Source organism: Salmo salar, chromosome ssa13 (genome assembly GCF_905237065.1).
Source record: "Salmo salar chromosome ssa13, Ssal_v3.1, whole genome shotgun sequence".
Taxonomy (NCBI): domain Eukaryota; kingdom Metazoa; phylum Chordata; class Actinopteri; order Salmoniformes; family Salmonidae; genus Salmo; species Salmo salar.
Genome location: NC_059454.1, coordinates 84,984,331 through 85,000,301, shown reverse-complemented (window position 1 = coordinate 85,000,301; position 15,971 = coordinate 84,984,331). Strand labels below are relative to the sequence as shown.

Genomic DNA, 15,971 nt, shown 5'->3' with positions numbered 1-15,971 from the left:
CCCCTGGTATTTCAGTTTAATTCAGTCACATTCTATAAACACAAACATGTTTTACCATGATTTACATGTTCTGTCACTTCTCATGGAAAGACGGACTGTGAATTCTCATTTCCTCTAGCTAAGTGTTCCAGCCATTTTCTCCTGTACCTCCATATTTGTTTTCCTAAACCCCTTGCTGTCAACGTGTTATCATTTGAGTCATCACGACATGGTTTGCACATATTGCCAGTCAACACACTTGGTACAAACTGAGCTGCCACTCTTCCCCGGGCCCTGTAAATTTGACTATAGCCACTCTTGTCTGGCTGTTTCAAACCTATCCCTGGCTTGGTGAGTCATCTCTGGCTGCCCCTTCAAAGAGCCATGATGAGTCATAAAGATGCACCATATCTCTGCAGTGATGTCAAACCTACCTGTCCCTGACCACACCATTTTCCCCTCTGAGTTGCCTGCTCTACCTTGGAGAAGTAGCAGCAGCAGTAGCAGCAGTCTAGGCATTGGATAGGGTATGGAATCTAGGAGGAGAGTGGAAAAATGTGGTGGTATGGTTGGTTTGTTTTCAGCCAGTTAGCCTTGTGATAGAGGTGACTCAGCTAGCTGGGCTATGGACAACCAATGTAGCTAATGCACTGGAGATTGGAAAGGTGAGTTAGATTGCAAGCTAGCAACAATACTAGGTGCTCCTCTGCTGCATGTCGCTTCAGCACTCCCAGAGAGACTGCACTGCAGTGATCCTGAGGTTCTGGATGGAAGCAGGCAAATTGATCAATTTGGATTATAAAATCCAAGTGTGTTACTTCCCCTGGCATGTTGAAGTCACCTCAGCTTTGCACGTGTCTGAAAGCCGTGATAATTACGTTCAGCATCAACCAGCCACTTTTCTCCAGGGAAATTACTATCAGCATCACTGTCTGGAGGCTGAATGCAAGAAATCTGAGGCTATTTAAGTGCGTGAGGTTTATTATCAAAATGACCATACAAATTCAGCAAATTTTGAAAATGAATACAGAGATCATGAAAATTCATGTTTCTCTAGTAGCTCCAGAACAAGTTCGACACAAAATCATTTCACCTAAAGAATCCCAACAGATTACTGTATTACAATTTACAATCAAAGCTATGGTATATGAAAGTACCAGATTACTGCAGTTACATTTACATTAGACTTTCATCAATATTGAATTGGTTAATCACAAATACATCCGCTACATCTATAGTTCACTAATCAACAATAAGGTTGCGTACGTTTACATTGTGCTTCAGATTCAATTGCCTGTTAAAGTAACTCACTGCCATGCCTGTGCTGAAAATACATGTTGTAGGTCTTTTACAGTACCTCTTTTGTGTATCTTATACAATCAAATGCCACACGCTGGGAAATGACAATTGAGTGAATCTACATTTGCTGTGAGTGTCATTGTCGCACACGGTCAACATAACTATCTGTAAATACTACCACATAAGAGGAATTGAGGGGTGATAGTTTAAACCACTTTGGAATCTCTCATCTTAATGACCCTGATTCTGCCCTGATAAATTACTGTTGTCACTCATTAGACACTAAAACATTCACCAAGGATGCAATCAGACAATGTTAACACCCAGATAACAAATCAATATGTACTCAACTCCACATTTTCCCAATACCTAAGCACAGCTTATGTCATATCAAGATTTGTGATTACAATACAATATTAAACCAAGTATGATCACTTCAAGAAAGTTAATTCACTTAAATTGAAGAACGACTGACGCTATATTGAGGTTCTCTAAAACATAGCAGGCTTGATCAGATACTGTCTCATTTGTACATTGTGTGTTGTGATTTGTCTATATGATATGTCTAATTTTAATTTGAAGCGTTTCTAACTTCATCCACTGCAGCATACTTGACCCTCATCTACCTCACTATGGTATATTTAAGCAATATTGCCTGAGGTGTAGTATATGGCCAATATACCACGGCAAAGGGCTGTTCTTAGCCACGATGCAATGCGGACACAGCCCTTAGCCGTGGTATATTGGCCATATATCACAAACCCCAGAGGTACCTTATTGCTATTATAAACTAGTTACAATGTAATTAGAGCGGTAAAAATAAATGTTTTGTCATACCCGTGGTATACAGTCTGATATACCATGGCTGTTAGCCAATCAGCATTCAGGACTCGAACCACGCAGTTTATAACATAAGAAATGCTCGGTCTACACTTCATACAGTATTTCTGTCATGTTAAACAACTTTCTCATTAATTGACAATCTAGGATCCCCCGTCACAGGAAGGTGACAAAGGACTTGTTTGACATTGCAGCCGACAGTGCTGATGACTGATCTACAACTAATTTTGCATCATAAATACCTACTCATTATTATTTGTAAATCATTAAGTCAACATTTACCCACAATGCATCACAGATGTTATGCTCTTGAACACGGCCAAAGCCTGCCTGTCCTGCTGATGCAGCTGAAACAGCCACGTAAACGGTTCCTTCTCTCTGACATTTTCCCTCGCAGCTATTCTCTCTCCCATTCAAAACATTATTTATTTTTTTTACGGTGACGTGGTGGCCGGCCTTTATCTAAAGAACTCCAATCCTCCCTATTCTGTGTCCACTGTCTCTTACATCATAGGCAGTGTATTTTCAAAGCATTGAACAAACTGCACTCATGCAGCCTGTTTTCTTTTTAAAATCTATTTTGTGCCTCTGGTTACAGAGTGGAACCATATAGAATGCAGCCCGCATGCTCTCCCCCACTCACATGCTGGGGCTACACCAGGCCGGTCTGCATGTGGACATGTAAAGGGTAGGGGTGGTAAAGGAGGGGGGGCTGTGCTGCCTGGGGAATGTAGTAGCTGCTGAATATGGGGTCAGCCATGTAAGGTGCAGGCTGGTAGAAGCAGGTGACGTTGGCAGTATTGGGAATGGCATTCTGTTCCCCCAGCACCCTCAGAGCCAGGACAGTGATCATATTGAGTGTCTGCCTCCGCTCATGTCCCATCAGACACACTGTACTCTCATCTATCACCCGACGCAGGGTCATCAGAAAGTCATATTTGCTCGTCTCCTCATCGCCAATAAAGTGGCAGCGCAGGTAGGCCTCGATTTTGCGCTGCTGCTCGCTGAGGTCAGGAAAGTCAATAAAGAAACGGGAGCACATGTAACGCTCAAGGGACTTGATCTCTGTCTCACTGGCTGGCCTGAAGTTCCTCACGAGCAGGTCACTGTACTTCAGAAGCCCACCTCCTCTGATCTCCTCTGGGTTATGTGTGGCAATGAGTCGGAAGCGCAGGTGATCCATGGCTTGCTGAAAGTCACCGTACATGCACTCTGCTACCACAGTGATGCTGACCCTGTCTTTTAAGGCCGAGCTTGGCCCTGGAAAGACTGTGGTTGTCTCTGGTGGCCCTGGTTCCTGAGCAGCAGCAGGCTCAGACTCTGGGACTCTGTCCCCTGTGGTTTGAAGGGACACTGATTCCTGAGTAGGTTCTGAGTCGGGAGGCTTTTTTGAGTATTTCAGCCTGACTATTTGTTCTATGTTGTGGGGTGATATGTTTTTATCTTGGGATGAAACAGCTGGAGTAAGGTGATCTGTGAGTGTTTTAGTGCTCTCTGAGTTCCTCTGTCTGGACCCTGAGGAGGATGAATAATGGCCTTGATCAGTGTCTATTAGAGAGGGATTTGGTTGTATTGTTGGGAGTATTTCTATAGGCTCAAACAGCTGTGTTGTAAGATCTGACAGATCTTTTAACAAAGACCATTTTTCAGGGAGTGATGAAGTGCTGCTCATCTTTCGTGACATCTTCCTTGGAGATTTAGGTGAGGGGCAAAAGTCAGGGACAACTTGCTGGGATGTGTCACAGGTTTTCTTGGCTGGGGGAAGGAATGAATGTTCAAGGTGTACGTTTTGTGTGACTGCAGTGCAGTCTTGGGATGTGGCTTGAAGTATCACCTGAAGTTGAGTTTGCTCTTGTTGCAGTGCTGAGTTCTCTGTGAGCAACATGGGGGATGGATTGATGTCTTTTGACTCAGAAATCAATGACTCCTCTGTGTTACTTTGAGGGTCTACAGATGTATTTGGCACCAGCGGTTCCATCTCTTCTGTCATTGTTTTGGAGGATATAACTGAGAGGTAATCTGTATTCTGAACAAATTGTATTTTTACTGTATCAACCGTTATCACCACCTCCTCTTCTACCTCTTCCTCATCCTCCAGAGATCCCAGGTCTAGCTCTGCTTTCTCTAACACTTCCTGTTCCTCTTGCTTTCCAGTTGCATGCACATCCATCAGATGAGATGATTCTTCCTTTTGAACAATAACCTCTTCACTGTGGCACAGACTGTCAGTGAAGTGTGTCATCATTGAGTCATTGTCTTTATCTTCTTTTAGATTCACAGAGGTGGAAGGGTACTGGGGTTCCATTATGGTTTTCTCTGCCCCTCTATCTAGATATAACACATTGCCATTTTGTAACTCCAATCCCTCACACTGACCCCCTTGCCTCCTCTCAGTCTCCCAATATGACTCCAGCATATGGTCCAATATAATCTGGAAGGAGTCCACACTGAATTCAAACTGTCGTCGCAGGGAATTTACGAACCTGAGCCCCACAGTCTTACCCCTGTTATTGGACAGTGAGATTAGGCTCCAGCGGTCGTGCTCATTGAAGACCTTGACCATCTTCTGTACGTAGGCCTCCTTCATGGTGACGCAGGTGATCTTGCGTCTGTTGACCCCATGGGGAAGGAGGTCACGCAGGCTGCCCAGCACCACCTCCTTGATAACCTGGAAGTCCTCCTGTCTAGGCAGCTCCACTCCAAAGATGATGTCCAGGTCTCTGTAGCCTGTGCCGTTGTCCCTGACCATCACATAGCTGGCGGTGGAGCCATTGAGGCGGATGTCCCTGACCCTGATCTCCCTCTCCACAAGCCGGTCCTTCACTACGTGGATGATGTCCTTGGGTCTCACCTCCAGGGTGGGGAAGTTCCCTCGGCCGTGGATGGGGATCACCTCTGTCAACACCTGGTCCAGAGTCTGGACTTGCTCCAGGGTCAAGTTGTGGAATCTTCTATCCATTTGGAGCTCCATTATCTTGGGTTTACCTGCAAAAGGACACAATATTGTATTTGGAAGAAGCTGGGTAATTTCATGCCACAAAATGTGTGTTCAATGGGAAAGATTCTAATGCATTTTACAACAAGTGAAGAAATACTATCATTCATTCATTCACATTGAGTTCAGGGGATGTCAATGTCAACTCTGAAACACAAGAGACACCAAAGGCACAGATTGCACCATTCTACTAAGCATAAGATGGTGCCTCAGCAGGATACAAGGCACCATCTATGGAATATGCTGTAGGATGCCTCCTCCAACTCACAAATCTTGCCCGTTACTGTCACACATGTGCATTAGCAGCCCCCCCCCTACACCCACATGAACACATGGGGGTGGAAGATGTGAAATGAAAAATTCAACAGGAAGGTAACCAGCTAGGAACTTCCTCTCAGAAGAGAAGTAATAGGAGCAAACCTTGTCCTTGTTGTTCTTGTTGCACAATATCCTCTGATCCAAAGGTAAGGGTTTTATTTTCAACTGCTTAATTTGTGTATTTTAAACTTAGTGATAAATGAACTCATTGAATAATAAATACTCTTGGCTATCTATAAACAAATCAATAAGGCTACTTAAACATTTGGAAATTATATTCCACAAATAAGATTAGACTGATGTAGCCTACTTTGACACAGATTTAACATGAACAGTGCTGGGAGGTCAACAGCTGGGGTATGTATTGGTACTTTCCCACAAGAGACAAAAGTTTGCATGGACAGTTCTTATGGAATCCATCATGTACTAGAATAATAGTCGCATGCTGCAGAATTTTAGTCTCATGTGCAACCCCTTTTCGCCCGCGCGCCTGCTCCCACTCTTTAGATAAAACCGTATGAGTCATACAGTCACTGAATAAAGCACCCCTCGCCGCGTCTTCTGGATTTTCTGCATGCGTGTTAAAAACATCGCCACTTCTCACATATTCCCATTGTTGTATATTTGAGACTTATGCTATACAAATATGGTATATCAAGCAAGGAGTGCAGTTGTTGATAATCAGAATCGATCAAGTAAAATATTGCGTAGGCTATCAATCTGTTCTCTTGAGTTTTTATTTTACAGTCCTTATTAGACTAAGTACTCAACGACGTGATGCCGCATATGCACAGTCTATGCAATTTACCTAAATAATATTTACAAACCCTTTATTATTAGCCTAGTGAACACTCACAGGACACTGAATAGACCACGCACGTAGACTACATAAACATGGTTAACAAAAGCTAAATATTTTACTGAACAGAAACTAATAAAATATACAAAATAAAACATTTTGAGTTTAGTCTACACCTCTTCTCCCACGCCTTCACCTGATGCAATATTGTTATGTATAATTTACACACTGGCCAACATTGTTTGCTATTGTTTAATCCATCCATGGACAATGCAAATCATTAACCTATCAAATGTACATGTATTTGTTTGATCCGTGTACATTCAAATTGTATAACACACAAACCTTACGTATTTCGAAATTATTCCTGTATCAAATGTAACATGACGATCATGCAATTAAATAATTGACTTTAGCCTACTCACCTAACTGCTGAATGAAATGGTAGAACTTAGCCAAACTATAGTGAGAAAAACAACAATAAGTGATATCCAACAGGTTTAATTGGATCTGAGTCTTAGACACAATTCGCTTTTATCTTGCGAAGCTGTAGGTTCGTGCGTGATCGCTGTCCAACAAGACAGTGGTGCTGAAACAAACTGAAGTTCAACCACGCACTGCTTTCTCTCAACTGGGAGCGTAATGTAGTTTCCATGGCAATCTGGCGTCACGATTTTACGGTAACTGAACGATACTCTGATTGATAGATAATCCCATCATGAACAGACAATCTACTATATATACAAAAGTATGTGGACACCCCTTCAAATGAGTGGATTCGGCTATTTTCAGCCACACCCGTTGCTGACAGGTGTATAAAATCCATCATTGGATGCCACCTTTCCAAGAAGTTAGTTCTGCACTGCTAGATCTGCCTGGGTCAATTGTAAGTGCTGTTTTTGGGAAGCAACAACGGCTCAGCTGTGAAGTGGTAGGCCACACACGCTCACAAAATGGGATCGGAGGAATAACGGTCTGGGTCTTTTTGTCATGGTTTGGGCTAGGCCCCTTACAGTGAAGAGAATTTTTAATGCTACAGCATACAATTACTTTCTAGACGATTCTGTGCTTCCAACTTTGTGGCAACAGTTTTAGGCAAGGCCTTTTCCTGTTTCAGCATGACAATGCCCCCGTGCACAAAGCGAGGTCCATGGTTTGTCGAGATCGGTGTGGAAGAACTTGACTGGCCTGCACAGAGCCTTGATGTCAACCCCATCGAACACCTTTAGGATGAATTGGAATGCCGACTGCGAGCCAGGTCTAATCGACCAAAATCAGTGCCCGACCTCACTAATGCTCTTGTGCATGAATGGAAGCAAGTCACCGCAGCAATGTTCCAACATCGAGTGGAAAGCCTTCCTAGAAGAGTGGACATTGTTATTGCAGCAAAGGGGGGACCAACTCCATATTAATGCCCATGATTTTGGAATGACATGTTTGAAGAGCAGGTGTTCACATACTTTTGGTTATGTAGTTTATTTATCAAGGTGTTCATACCCCTTGACTTATTCCACATTTTGTTGTTCAGCCTGAATTCAAAATGGATTAAATATATAGTTTTTTTGACTCATCTACACATAATATCCCATAATGACAAAGCAAAAACACGTTTTTAGAAATGTTAGCAAATGTATAAATCAAATAAAAAACTGATCACATTTACATAAGTATTCAGACCCTTTACTCAGTACTTTGTTGAAGCACATTGGCAGCAATTACAACCTCGAGTCTTCTTGGGTATGACACTACAAGCCTGGCACACCTGTATTTGGGTGGTTTTTCCCATTCTTTTCTGCAGATCCTCTCAAGCTCTGTCAGGTTGGATGATGAGAGTTGCTGCACAGCTATTTTCAGGTCTCTCGATAGATGTTCGATCGGGTTCAAGTCCGGGCTCTGGCTGGGCCACTCAAGGATATTCAAAGACTTGTCTCCAAACCACTCCTGCGTTTTCTTGGCTGTGTGCTTAGGGTCGTTGTCCTTTTGGAAGGTGAACCTTTGCCACAGTCTGAGGTTCTGAGCGCTCTGGAGCAGGTTTTCATCAAGTATCTCTCTGTACGTTGCTCCGTTCATCTTTCTCTTGATCCTGACTAGTCACCCAGTCCCCGCCACTGAAAAACATCCCCACAACATGATGCTACCACCACCATGCTTCACCATAGGGATGGTGCCCGGTTTCCTCCAGATGTGACACTGACATTCAGGCCAAAGAATTGAATTTTGGTTTCATCAGACCAGAGAATCTTGTTTCTCATGGTCTGAGAGTCTTTCAGCGCCTTTTGGCAAACTCCAAGTTGGCTGTCTTGTGCCTTTTACTGAGGAGTGGCTTCTGTCAGGCCACTCCACCGTAACGGCCTGATGGGTGGATTGCTGAAGAGATGGTTGTCCTTCTGGAAGGTTCTCCCATCTCCACAGAAGAACTCTGGTCAGAGTGACCATCGGGTTCTTGGTCACCTCCCTGACCAAGGCCCTTCTCCTCCAATTGCTCAGTTTGGCCGAGCGGCCAGCTCTAGGAAGAGTCTTGGTTGTTTCAAACTTCTTCCATTAAAGAATTATGGAGGCCAATGTGTTCTTGTGGACCTTCAGTGCTGGAGATATTTTTTGGTACCCTTCCGCTGATCTGTGCCTCAACACAATCTTTTCTCGGCGCTCTATGGACAATTCCTTCGACCCCATGGCTTTGTTTTTGCTCTGACATGCACTGTCAACTGAGGGACCTTATATAGACAGCTGCTTTGTCATTATGGGGTATCGTGTGTAGATTGATGAGGGGAAAAAATTCATTCATTCGATTTTAGAATAAGGCTGTAAAGTAACAATGTGGAAAAAGTCAAGGGGTCTGAATACTTGCTATATACAGCAATTGCTGAATAGGTTGACATTGACTGGAATACAGTACGTAAACATTAAAGTGAGTAGTGTCCCATTATTAAAGTGACCAGTAATTCCATGTCTATATACATAGGACAGCAGCCTCTAAGGTGCAGGGTTAAGTAACCGGGTGGTAGCTGGCTAGTGACAGGGTGGAGGCCGGCTAGTGATGGCTATTTAACAGTTTGATGGCCTTGAGATGGAAGCTGTTTTTCAGTTCTCAGTCCCAGCTTTGATGCATCTGTACTGACTTCGCCTTCTGGATGATAGTGGGGTGAACAGGCCGTGGCTTGGGTGGTTGATGTCCTTGATTATCTTTTTGGCTTACCTGTGACATTGGGTGCTGTATGTGTCCTGCAGGGCAGGCAGTGTGCCCCCGGAGATGTATTGGGCAGACCTCACCACCCTGTGGAGAGCCCTGCGATTGCGGGCAGTGCAGTTGCCATACCAGGCGGTGATACAGCCCTACAGGATGCTCTCAATGGTGCATCTTTAAATGTTTGTGAGGGTCTTGGGGGCCAAGCCAAATTTCTTCAGCCTCCTGAGGTTGAAGAGATGCTGTTGCGCCTTCTTCACCACATTGTCTGTGTGTCATTGATGTGTACGCCAAGAAACAAGAAGCTTTTCACCTTCTCCACTGCGGCCCCGTCGATGTGGATGGGGGCGTGCTCCCTCTGTTGTCTCCTGAAGTCCACGATCAGCTCCTTTGTTTTGTTGAGGGAGAGGTTATTTTCTTGGCACCACTCCGCCAGGGCTCTCACCTCTTCCCTGTAGGTTATCTTGTTATTGTTGGTAATCAAGCCTACTACTGTCGTCTGCAAACTTGATGAGTGAGTTGGAGGCATGCGTGGACATGCAGTCATGGGTGAACAGGGAGTACAGGAGGGGGCTGAGCACGCGCCCCTTTGGGGCTCCTGTGTTGAGGATGTTGTTTCCTACCTTCACCAGGTGGGGGCGGCCCGTCAGGAGGTCCAGGACCCAGTTGCACAGGGCGGGGTTCAGACCCAGGGCCCCGAGCTTAATGATGAGCTTGGAGAGTACTAAAGAGAGTACTGAAGGCTGTGCTGTAGTCAATGAACAGTATTCTTACATAGGTATTCCTCTTGTCCAGATGGGATAGGGCAGTTTGCAGTGCAATGGCGATTGCATCATATGCATATCTATTGGGGCAGTATGCAAATTGAAGTGAGTGTAAGGTGGAGGTGATATGATCCTTAACTAGCCTCTCAAAGTACTTCATGATGACAGAAGGGAATGCTACGGGGCGATAGTCATTTAGTTCAGTTACCTTTGCTTTCTTGGGTACAGGAAAAATGGTGGACATCTTGAAGCGGGGACAGCAGACTGGGATTGGAAGAGATTGAATAAGTCGGTAACACTCCAGACAGCAGGTCTGCGCATGCTCTGAGGATGTGGCTAGGATAGTGTTATGGGAGTTTGTGTTATTGGTAAATTGCACTCCTCCAGGATTGGTGAGTAAAGGCCTCAGTATCATTAGGGGTGAATGAGCAGACATTCATAGAGCAGAGCAGGGGGCGCTTGGGAGGAATGCACTGGCCCCTGCAAAGAGGGGGAATATTATATCAGACAGAGGGTGAGTCATCCCCTCACTCACAGCCATGATCCAGAGACGCAAACCTAATCATCAATCAAGCTCGATTCCCGCCCACTCCCCAGTTATGCCACCGCCTGCACCGCGTGTCTTTGAGGAGAACCCCCAGCACTAACCTGATTGGATTGTCTCTGCACTGACATACCACCAGAGATAAGGGGTAGAGGGAGGAAAAGGCTGTGCACATAATAGATAGCAATATTGTGGTAAATGTAATAATCCTGAATAAATGTAATAATTCCAGAACTTTACACGTCCATTCAGACATCCACTGACAGAAATAAAATATTTTTGGGGGGTGGGTTGTTAGTGACGTCAAATGCAACGCACTGAACGCACCTCCTGAACATGTGATGATGACGTCATATTTGGGTAGTGTGCCCGGAAGTATCAACGATAGTAAAATTAAAATAAGAAAAGCAAGCGCTACATTACGTCTAAATCGAGAAGAATAAAAGCAATAACAAGACATTCATTCTTGGACCATCAAGGACCCTACCAGCATGTCGAATATGGATAGTATCCTTTCGAGAGTGTTAGCTAGGCGTGGAAATGGCACCAGGAAATATAGGTAGACAAGGAAGGCCTCTGTTGTTTAGTTCACGATAAAGCCTCGTCTGAATAGGATTTTAAAATACATATATAGCTATCAGGTTTAGATTTGTATTTAAGCATACAGTTTATACTTGGATTGCTTGGTGACAAAGGTAAACGCTTGTTTGCAATTATTGATATTGTAACAACATCTGCCAAAGTAGGCATAATCTATAAATACACAACCAGTTTAGTAAACAATTTTACTAGTCTGAAGACACCCAGTGCCTGGTAACATGGCTGGCATTTACATCTTATTCACATGTCTACATCACAGGTATTTCAGTTCTGTGGTGGAAGCACGTCACCATCGAGTAAAGTTTGTTTGTAAAGAGGGTACGAAGAAAGGGGCACAAATACTGAAACTTTAGGTTTCATTTATGTATGACAATTTTGAAACTGTCTTTAACTTCCCATCACAGAGCATCTCTTCAATCTAAAGTTTTCAGCCAAAGAACTGCAACGAAACTCTAAGAAATGTGACAAAGAGGAAAAGGCAGAGAAGGCCAAAGTAAAAAAAGTAAGTAGGCTTTTTACATCATTAGTCAATCCCTTAACTCTGAACATATCAACTGAAAATGTAGGGATACTGAACCTTTATCATTGCCATAGGCTATCCAAAAAGGAAATGTGGAAGTGGCACGGATCCATGCGGAAAACGCCATCAGACAGAAGAACCAGTCGGTCAACTTCCTTAGGATGAGCGCTCGGATCGATGCAGTGGCCTCCAGGGTCCAAACAGCAGTCACAATGAACAAGGTGCAGTTGTTATATATACCTACACCCTACGAGACTTCACACAGCGACGTTCTTGTTTTGTAGATAAACATTTGTTCACACTTTACAACACGTAAAACACTGGTTTGGATGTTCAAAATGGAGACACTAATTCTGCTTAAGATGGTTCCACACTTTTTTACTTTGAAGGGAAAATTTGGTGCAATGTTGTGTGAAAGTGCAAGGTAACTACGGCAACAATGGCTGTGTCCAACCACACAGCAAGGTACCTTTCTATTTAAGTAATGTTGGTTAATTCTACAGGTCACTAAATCTATGGCTGGGGTGGTGAAAGGCATGGATGCCACGCTGAAGAGTATGAACCTGGAGAAGGTAACGTGTATATTTTTGTATTTTATTAGGATCCCCATTAACTGTTGCAAAACCAGCAGCTTTTCTTCCACACAAAACATGAAACATGGCACAATACAGAACATTAATAGATAACAGCTCAAGGACAGAACTACATACATTTGAAAATGTCACACACAGCCTCCATATCAGTACAGCCGTCTTCATCGACCTGGCCAAGGCTTTCGACTCTTGTCAATCACCGCATTCTTATCGGCAGCCTCAATAGCCTTGGCTTCTCAAATGACTGCCTCTCCTGGTTCACCAACTACTTTTCAGATAGAGTTCAGTGTGTCAAATCGGAGGGCCTGTTGTCCGAACCTCTGGCAGTCTCTATGGGGGTGCCACAGGGTTCAATTCTCGGGCTGACTCTTTTCTCTGTATTCATCAATAATGTCGCTCTTGCTGCTGGTGATTCTATGATCCACCTCTACGCAGACGACATCATTCTGTATACATCTGGCCCTTCTTTGGACACTGTGCTAACAAACCTCCAAACGAGCTTCAACGCCATACAACACTCCTTCCGTGGCCTCCAACTGCTCTTAAATGCTCTAAGTGCATGCTCTTCATCCGATTGCTGCCCACACCCTCCCACCCGACTAGCATCACTACTCTGGACGGTTCTGACCTAGAATATGTGGACAACTACAAATACATAGGTGTCTGGTTAGACTAAACTCTCCTTCCTGACTCATATTAAGCATCTCCAATCCAAAATGTAAATCTAGAATCGGCTTCCTATTTCACAACAAAGCCTCCTTCACTCATGCTGCCAAACATACCCTCGTAAAACTGACTATCCTACCGATCCTTGACTTTGGCGATGTCATTTACAAAATAGCCTCCAACACTCTACTCAGCAAACTGGATGTAGTCTATCACAGTGCCATCTGTTTTGTCATATTTGTCGCCAAACCCACTGGCTCCAAGTCATCTATAAGTCTTTGCTAGGTAAAGCCCTGCCTTATCTCAGCTCACTGGTCACCATAGCAACACCCACCCGTAGCACACACTCCAGCAGGTATATTTCACTGGTCATCCCCAAAGCCAACACTTCCTTTGGCTGCCTTTCCTTTCAGTTCTCTGCTGCCAATGACTGGAGTTGCAAAAAACGAGTTGCAAAAATCACTGAAGCTGGAGTCTTATCTCCCTCTCTAACTTTAAGCATCAGCTGTCAGAGCAGCTTACTGATGGCGGTGTACAGTGAATCTGTAAATAGCACACCCAACTACCTCATCCCCATATTATTACTTACCCTCTTGCTATTTTGCACCCCAGTATCTCTACTTGCACATCATCTGCATATCTATCACTCCGGTGTTAATGCTAAATTGTAATTATTTTGCCTCTATGGCCTATTTATTGCCTACCTCCCTACTCTTCTACATTTGCACACACTGTACATAGATTTTCCTATTGTGTTATTGACTGTACATTTGTTTATGTGTAACTGTTGTTTTTGTCGCACTGCTTTGTTTTATCTTGGCCAGGTCGCAGTTGTAAATGAGAACTTGTTTTCAACTGGCTTACCTGGTTAAATAAATGTGAAATAAAATAAAAAACATGCACACAAAATATCTAGGTCAAATAGGGGAGAGACTTTGCACCATGAGGTGTTTTTTTAAATCCAGGTTTTGCTGTTTACTTGAGCAATCACAGATGGGAGTTCCGTGCAATCGTGGCTGTGTGTGTGCACGCTCATAATGCTGGTAGTCAAATACAGCTATTTGATAGGTGTCACTCTCTTTTTAGACAGTATACATCTTATGTTCTTCACAATCTGAGAGGGAAATTGGGTAATGAATGTCTCATCTCTCTAGATCTCAGGCCTCATGGACAAGTTTGAACATCAATTTGAGACATTGGATGTGCAGACAGCCCAAATGGAGGACACCATGAGTAGCACAACCACACTTACCACACCACAGGTAATTATGCTTTTCTGTGCTCCTGCTAGACAGACCTTTGGTCTTTGACCTGATTTGTGGCCTTTAATTTGAAGTCTGCAACAGTAAATACACGCCCAAGTGCAGATCATGACGAGATACATTTATTTTTGATTTGTTTATTCTGCTCTATTCACGAACAATGGAGATTAACAGTCAGTGATGTGTTTCAGAATCAAGTGGATTCACTGATGCACGAATTGGCTGATGAAGCAGGGTGAGTGTTCCTCATTTTGTGGTTTTCTCTATTCTTTAAAAAAACATGTATATAAAGGATGAAAATGTAATGTATAACAATTTGTGCTTCTGTTTCTTTGTGTTTAGTTTGGACCTGAACATGGAGCTCCCACAGGGGCAGACTGGATCAGTGGGCACCAGCGTAGCATCAGTAGAGCAGGTACAGAAACAGGCCCTGAACAAGAGCCATTATATACCCTACCACACTTTCAATTGTTTACTGAACAGGATCTTTAAAATAAATTATTGGTATAATAGAGCAATGATAACATTGCTGATAATATTATTGTAGCTGTGCCTCAGGCTTGCAGAAATATTGCCCTCAGCCCCACCCCTCACCCTTCTTACACAATAAAAAAAGTTATATTTTTAGAGATGCCTGACTTACTGCATCTGCAACAACATATCACCTGTTTTTCTTTTGTTCTCAGGATGAACTGTCTTCAAGGCTTGCCAAACTCCGAGACCAAATGTAAAGGAAGAACTCAGTCTGAGACCTCAATGCATGGCCTGAACTGGCCTAAACTGGATAAAAATCCAAGACCTGCTGTTCTTTTCATAATGTCTTTCTCTCATTTAGTTTCTCTTTAAATGTATATCTTTGAGAGCCTTGCCCTTGGGTCCTTTTATTGGTGTTCGAAATGTACTATTTTATATAGAGAGTATGAAGGTACAGGAATATAGGCCACCAGCCTACTAACACAGACTTATTGGTTATGGAAAATTCATGATTTAAAAAAAATATATTGCAACCATATCAGTTCTATCTCCATCTGATGCTTTTTGGAATTTTTTTTTTTTGTGTTGTAGTTTGGCAGACATCTCTTGTGTCTTAAAATGAAACTACAATGTTATATGATGCGTTTCTTTCCTGTTTCTTACCCGAGTCCCTCCATTTACCCATTTCCTGACAAGATATTTTATTCACATGAATAATTGTGTTTAAAAAAAAATGTGTTCTCCTATCCTGTATCAGAACGGCATGGTTGTATGAAGAGATTGGTTGGTTGATTCTTACATTTGATAACTCTCGAGTTTTGGGGTTGTTTTTTTTTGTGACTACACAGTTTAGGGTAATAGATAATACAATTTTATACAGTAGGCCGTCATTGTAAATAAGAGTTTGTTCTTAACTGACTTGCCTAGTTAAATAAAAATAACACTTTTAGCCTCTTGTACCATGTATCTTTTTCAGTCTCATTTCCATGTACATCTCACCCTATTTGTATGTAAACAATGTTGAAAATAATAGGGTTTAAAGCAGTGCTTGACTTGGACCGAAATAGGTGCCTGTACTCATTTTGGGTTCTGGTACTGTTTATATTTAAGTGCAGGAGCTCCACAATACTTTTG

At 43.1% G+C, this 15,971-nt stretch overlaps 2 protein-coding genes across 3 annotated transcripts; one reads left to right on the top strand and one right to left on the bottom strand.

The window, feature by feature from the left end:
- Window positions 1-9: 9 nt before the first annotated feature.
- On the bottom strand, window positions 10-5,323 carry LOC106567807 (uncharacterized). The gene has a single exon (XM_045692303.1). The coding sequence runs from the start codon at window positions 5,087-5,089 to the stop codon at window positions 2,771-2,773; it is 2,319 nt and encodes a 772-aa protein (XP_045548259.1). The 5' UTR covers window positions 5,090-5,323; the 3' UTR covers window positions 10-2,770.
- A 5,705-nt stretch (window positions 5,324-11,028) lies between these two features.
- Window positions 11,029-15,794, top strand: chm1b (Charged multivesicular body protein 1b). Of its 2 annotated transcripts, none has more exons than XM_014137435.2 (8): window positions 11,029-11,229; window positions 11,727-11,824; window positions 11,917-12,063; window positions 12,346-12,414; window positions 14,256-14,363; window positions 14,555-14,598; window positions 14,706-14,778; window positions 15,050-15,794. In XM_014137435.2, the coding sequence occupies exons 1-8, from the start codon at window positions 11,214-11,216 to the stop codon at window positions 15,092-15,094; spliced, it is 600 nt and encodes a 199-aa protein (XP_013992910.1). In that variant the 5' UTR covers window positions 11,029-11,213; the 3' UTR covers window positions 15,095-15,794.
- Window positions 15,795-15,971: the final 177 nt, after the last annotated feature.

Excerpts from the sequence above, each read along its gene's own strand:
- LOC106567807 (XM_045692303.1), bottom strand. The coding sequence starts at position 5,089 with ATGGAGCTCCAAATGGATAGAAGATTCCACAACTTGACCCTGGAGCAA.
- chm1b (XM_014137435.2), top strand. Across the intron at positions 11,825-11,916 it reads AGAAGGCCAAAGTAAAAAAA|GCTATCCAAAAAGGAAATGT; the intron begins GTAAGTAGGCTT and ends TCATTGCCATAG. Across the intron at positions 12,415-14,255 it reads AGAGTATGAACCTGGAGAAG|ATCTCAGGCCTCATGGACAA; the intron begins GTAACGTGTATA and ends TCATCTCTCTAG.